This window comes from Arachis hypogaea, chromosome 15 (genome assembly GCF_003086295.3).
Source record: "Arachis hypogaea cultivar Tifrunner chromosome 15, arahy.Tifrunner.gnm2.J5K5, whole genome shotgun sequence".
In the NCBI taxonomy this organism is placed as follows: Eukaryota; Viridiplantae; Streptophyta; class Magnoliopsida; order Fabales; family Fabaceae; genus Arachis; species Arachis hypogaea.
The window spans coordinates 125471541-125478197 of record NC_092050.1 but is presented as its reverse complement, the minus strand read 5'-3'; the positions used below and the strand labels follow the sequence as shown (position 1 = coordinate 125478197).

Below are 6657 nucleotides of genomic sequence, written 5' to 3'. Positions count from 1 at the left end.
ATTTTAATTAAAAACTAATAAAAATATAATGAAAACTAATTAAATCATACTAAAAACATACTAAAAACAATGCCAAAAAGCGTATAAATTATCCGCTCATTAATTAACTAAGTGAAAACAATAACCTCTTGCTATTCCACTTGGGAAAATCCAACAAGGATAGAAATTCCAATTAATCTTCCCCCGGTCAAGGCTTTTTATTCTGATTATATAAAATCTCTCTTTTAATTTACATTGCTTTAATTTACAATCATTTAATTTCCTGTTCTCCAACTCTTAAAATTTCTTGGAAAACCCCTGACTAATAAAATAGCACTCTTTTGTCAACTCGTTAGGAGACGACCTAAGATTCCTACTCCCACCTGTATTTTTATTCTAAAAGTGTGACAACCCTTCTAAATTGATAAGCGGATTCTCGTCGATTAGGAACTGTACTCGCAACGTTATTTCTATATTAATTTATTAATCGGCTAATTTCCGCCCACATCAGGCACTACTCAAGCGCTATGGGGTATTGCACAAGGTTGCAACTGCTTATCACCCCCAAACCAACGGACAAGCAAAGGTGTCCAACCGGGAGATTAAGCGAATTTTGGAGAAAGTGGTGAATCCACAACGGAAGGACTGGAGCTCTCGGTTGGGAGATGCACTATAGGCATATAGGACGGCCTATAAGACCCCGTTAGGGATGAGTCCCTTCCAGATCATCTATCGCAAGGCGTGCCACCACCCGGTGAAAATTGAGCATAGAGCCTATTGGAAAGTTAAGCAGTGTAACATGGATTTCTCCAAGGCGGGTATAGCCAGAAAATTACAACTGGAAGAGCTTGAATGTCTTAGGAACAAGGCATATGAGAATGCTCGAATCTATAAGGAAAAGACTAAGGCATTTCATGATCACCATATCCGGAAGAAGGATTTTCAAGAGGGTGATGAGGTTCTACTCTACAACTCGAGGCTCAAATTTATGCCCGGGAAGCTCCGTTCAAGATGGGAAGGACCCTTCAAGATGAAGGAGGTAAAGCCCTATGGAGGGGTGGAATTGTTTGACTCCCGAAGCGATGCAACTTTCAAGGTGAATGGGCATAGAGTGAAGAAGTACCATGGCTACAATCCATCAAAGGAGTTAGAGGTGTTCTTGCTTACGGATGCACCAAGAAAAGGGAAAGCTTAAGCAACTGACCGTCCAACTTAAGGACGTTAAAGATAAGTGTTTGGTGGGAGACACCCCACCGTGGTAAGATCTTCCTTGTATATATTTTCTTGCTTCTAGCTTTAGTTTCTTGTGAATTTTGTGATCTCTTGGTGTTGTTGAGTTGCTTAGGTATGCTAGCTTTTGTTGATTTTGTCGAAATTCTATGGTATTCATGTAGATTGCATTTATCTTGGTATGGATGATTTGATGAAGTTAGAGAAAATGCCTTATTTTGAGTCATGCATGAATTTGTGAGTGTTTTCTTGACTATCTAGCTTGAATACCTGCCAAGAATGTGTTAAAAACATACCTTTCCCGAGAGTTGCGCGAGCAATGCGCAAAACACACAACTCCTACTCACGCGTACGCGTACGGCACGCCCACGAGTCGCCTGCCCCAATTCCCTATCCACGCGTACGCGCACATGACGCATACGCGTCGATCACTCTGTGTGCCATTCTTGGTACATTTTACCCGAGAGTTGCGCAAGCATTGTGCGAAACACGCAGCTCCCACGCACGCGTGTGCGTATCGGACACTCACGCGTCGTTTGCCCACCTGCTCACCCACGCGGATGCGCACTTGACGCGTACGCGTCGGTTGCCTTCCATGTGTTCTCCCAATACAGGACAACCAAGACTTGCGCGACCATTGCGCACGCACTGCGCAAAACGCGCAGTTATATTCACGCGTGCACGCGCTGTGACGTTGATAAACCCGTATTTTATGATATATTTTGTGCCTAATTTAAGTGATTTATTTAATCCTTCACTCACTTATTCATGTTAATTCCATGGTTTTACTTTCCCTTCCTTATTATGTGATGTATGTGAAAAACATGTTTCCTATGCTTTAAAAGTAATTATTTTAATTACCCTTTACTTCCATTCGATGCCGTGATTCGTGTGTTGAGTAGTTTTAGATCTTCTAAGGCAGGAATGACTTAAAGGATGGAAAGGGAATATACAAAAATGGAAGGAAAGCACAAAACGGAGTTTTTAAAGAAACTGGCAGTGACGTGATCGCATGGACAATGCGACCGCATGCCAGCGTGAAATGGTAGTGACGCGACCGCGTGATTGACGCGACCGCGCGCCTTGAGCGAAACGCATATGACGCGGACGCATGATTGAAGTGACTGCGTGGCAAGGAAAACTCCAATTGACGCGACCGCGTGACCCACGCGGACGCGTGACAGAGGCCACACACCAGAAATTACAGAAAACTCTCCCAGCAATTTCTGAAGCCCTTTTTAGCCCAAATCCAAGTCCAGAAGGCACAGATCAGAGGTTATGAAGTGGGGGAATGCATCCATTCAGGAGAGTCTCCAATTCGTTATTTTTCATGAATTAGATGTAGTTTTGAGGGAGAGGTTCTCTCCTCTCTCTTTTAGGATTTAGAATTAGGATTTCTTTTGCTTTCAGGATTATCTCTTTTTATCAGGTTTAACATTCCTTTTTATTTATCTTCTCAATTTAGTTTATGAATTCTTCTATGTTACAGATTATTCTTTGAATTAATGTTATTTGAGGTATTTCAGTTTATTATTGCTTTCTTTTATTTACGTTACTGTTGCTTCCAATCTGAAGACATTTTTATTCCAGTAGATTTACTTTTTCCCCTTTTGGTCTTGGTTAAGAAATTAGTAACTCAGGAGTTATCAAACTCAACGTGATCGATAATTGTTATCTTTGCTAATTGAATTGAACTTCAATAATCCCAATCTTTCCTTAGGGATTAACTAGGGTTTGAAGATCAAACTAATTAGTCACTTGACCTTCCCTTGCTCAAGTAAAGGCTAACTAAGTAGAAATAAGATTCAATTTTCATCATCATTGATAAGGATAACTAGGATAGGACTTCTAATTTCTCATACCTTGCCAAAAGTGTATTTTACAGTTATTTATTTATTTTATAGTCTTTTACTTATTTTAATTGCAATTTAATTTACTTGTCCCTCATCTTTAAAACTCCAATTTACAATCTTCATAACCAATAATAAGAACATACTTCCCTGCAGTTCCTTGAGAAGACGACCCGATGTTTGAATACTTCGGTTATCAATTTTTAAGGGGTTTGTTACTTGTGACAACCAAAACATTTGTACGAAAGGATTTCTGTTGGTTTAGAAACTATATCTACAACGCGACTATTTTTATAAAATTCTTTACTAGCAAAAATCCTAACGTCAGACGCGTACGCATCCCTTGCCTATTTCCCTACCCACGCGTCCCTCTGCTTTTCTTCATTCCACGCGTACACGTGGCATGCGCGTCTGATGATAGAACTTTTGCGTGGTCTAGAAATTTGCAGATAAATCTTCGTTGCAAGTATAGTTTCTAAACCAGCAAAAGTCCTTTCATACAAACGTTTTGGTTGTCACAAGTAACAAACCCCTTTAAAATTGATAACCGGGTATTTAAACCTCGGGTCGTCTTCTCAAGGAACTGCAGGGAAGTATGTTCTTATTATTGGTTCTGAAGATTGTAAATTGGGGTTTTGAAGATGAGGAACAAGTGATTTAAATTGTAATTAAAGTAAGTAAAAGACTGTAAATTAAATAAATAACTGTAAATCACACTTTTGGCAAGGTATGAGAAATTAGAAGTCCTATCCTAGTTATCCTTATCAATGATGATGAAAATTGAATCTTAATTCCATTTAGTTAACCCTTGCTAAAACAAAGGAAAGTCAAGTGACTAATTAGTTAGATCCTCAAATCCTAGTTAATCCCTAAGGAAAGATTGGGATTATTGAAGTTCAATTCAATTAGTAAAGATAACGATTATCAATCATGTTGAGTTTGATAACTCCTGAGTTACTGATTTCTTAACCAATACCAAAAGGGGAAAAGTAAATCTACTGGAATAAAAATGTCTTCAGATTGGGGATAAAAGTAACATAAATAAAAGAAAGCAATATTAAACTGAAATACCTCAAATAACATTAATTCAAAGAGTAATATGTAACATAGAAGAATTCATAATTAAATTGAGAACAAAATAAAAAGGAATATTGAACCTGGTAAAGAGATAATCCGGAAAGCGAATAAAATCCTAAATCTAAATCCTAATCCTAAAGAGAGAGGAGAGAATCTCCTTCTCAAAACCAAATCTAAATCATGGAAAAGTAACTAATTGGAGACTCTCCCCGAATGGATGCGTTCCCCCACTTCATAACCTCTGGTCTATGCCTTCTGGACCTGGATTTGGGCCAAAAAGGGCTTCAGAAATCGCTGGGAGTGTTTTCTGCAATTTCTGGTGCGTGGCCTCTGTCACGCATCCGCGTGGGTCACGCGGTCGCGTCATTCGGAGTTTTCCTTATCACGCGGTCGCTTCAGTCATGCGGCCGCGTCATATGTGTTCTGCTTGTGGCGCGCGATCACGTCAGTCATGCAGTCACGTCGCTGTTGATTCGCGCTGGCATGCGGCCGCGTCGCCCATCCGATCGCGTGGATGCCAGTTTCTTCAAAAACTCCGTTTTGTGCTTTCCTTCCATTTTTGTATGTTTTCTTTCCATCCTTTAAGTCATTCCTGCCTTAGAAGATTTGAAACTACTCAACACACGAATCACGGCATCGAATGGAAATAAAGGGTAATCAAAATGATTATTTTTAAGCATAGGAAACATGTTTTTTTACATACGTCACATAATGAGGAAGGGAAAGTAAAACCGTGCAATTAATATGAATAAGTGGGTGAAGGATTGAATAAATCACTCAGATTAAGCACAAAATATATCATGAAATATGGGTTTATCAACCTCCCCACACTTAAACAATAGCATGTCCTCATGCTAAGTCCAAGATAAAGAGTAAGTTAAGGTTAAAGTGGTGGAATCTCATGCAATGCAATCTACTCTAAATGTAACTACCTACATGCATCATGCAATTCTTAATTGTTATTCGCTTGTATATAAAGCTTACATGTAGTTGAATTAATTCACATTCTCAAGGAGTCATATATATATATATACATAGCCAAACCTTAGATAATGATAAAGCACTTTTACAGTTGAGATGGGAGAGAAAAACATTTTATAAACTTGCAAGACAATTAATAATTCAAACAGAGATATATGTTAATAAGCTATTGAACCCTCACTGGATTTTGTGTTTACTCTCTAGTCACTCAGTGTTTATTGGGTTAATCACTCTATTCTTCTTTTTATCCTTCCTTTCTATAACTTTGTTCTTCATCTAACTAATCAATAATTATAGAATATAGACATACCAAAGTCATGAGGTCTTTAATTAAGGTTGTAATGGGGCCAAGGTAAAGGTAAGGGTATATGTATAAGGCTAAGTGAGCTAATTAAGTGAATCCTTGATTAGTCTAAGATCTCACCTAACATACATACTTTGTAAAGCAGAGCTTCTTTACCTATTTTCCCATATTTTTTTCACTCTTGATACATGCTCATATTTTAACTTTTGTCCCATGTGCATTTATTTTGAACTTGGGGAGTTCTTTTGTATCTCCTTTATTCAAATACTGAAAAATAACATTTTTTTAATGCACATGGTAATTCAATTATTTGATTTTACATGAGCATGCTTCCCAAAATTTTTATTTGAATTATTTTATTCTTTTTAACTTTTCTACCTTTTGTTTTTATCATCCATGTTTCCAATAGGTTTCCCACACTTAAACAATTACACACTTTCTATCTTAAGCTAACCAAGGATTCAACTTGGGATTTTTATTTCGTTTTTCTGCTTAAGGCTAGTAATGTGGTTTATAGAATAAGAGGGGGTTTAAAGGTTCAAGGGGGCTGACAAGGGTGATGTAAAAGGTAGGCTAATTTGGGATAGGTGAGCTAAAATCAAACAATGGCCTCAATCACTCTCTTGGTATGTATTTCTATTCTATAATCGGACATATAGATTAAAACAAAGTAAAGAACATCAGAATAAATAAGAAGGGCGGAACACACAGGAATAAAAATTATGGTTTGAATGTAACCATACAATTAAGCTCAAAACTCACAGGATGTGTATTCTCTAGCTCAAAAATCATTTATCAGTTATGTATGTCATGCAAGTAAAATTAAAAGTTCCCATTATTCTCAATGTAAAACTTAAGGTGGCTTTAAAGTTCTAATGTTTCTCCTTGATGAAATGTTGTTAACTAACTAACATATAATGCTATATATACAAGGTGTGTGGACTGTTTCTATTATGTTCAAGTTCCTAGTTTATTTCCTTTTTATATTTTCAATATAAACTAAGCTATCTTATGCTAAAAAGGGTAAACTATACTAATTAATCCACAATTTCTATAACTAATAAGTTAGAATTACAACTAAACTAAATGGCTAAAATATGAATTAAAGTGCGAAATGCAGAAAATAGAGTATAAATACATGAAAATAGCAATGTATATAGGGGTGGCAACACTACCCGAACCCGCGGGTACCCACCCCGCCCCTACCCGCTCGGGGCGGGTAATTACCCGCCCCCG

The 6657-nt window shown here is 37.6% G+C and overlaps 1 protein-coding gene across 1 annotated transcript; it reads left to right on the top strand.

Moving 5' to 3' along the window:
* The first annotated feature begins 688 nt into the window (after positions 1-688).
* Positions 689-1403, top strand: LOC140179308 (uncharacterized). The gene is made up of 2 exons (XM_072218028.1): positions 689-1075; positions 1374-1403. The coding sequence occupies exons 1-2, from the start codon at positions 689-691 to the stop codon at positions 1401-1403; spliced, it is 417 nt and encodes a 138-aa protein (XP_072074129.1).
* Positions 1404-6657: the final 5254 nt, after the last annotated feature.

What these genes read in the sequence shown, in the direction of transcription:
- LOC140179308 (XM_072218028.1), top strand. Translation starts at nt 689, where the DNA reads ATGAGTCCCTTCCAGATCATCTATCGCAAGGCGTGCCACCACCCGGTG. An exon ending in GAAGCGATGCAACTTTCAAG is followed by an intron (nt 1,076 to 1,373) that starts GTGAATGGGCAT and finishes GTATTCATGTAG; the next exon opens with ATTGCATTTATCTTGGTATG.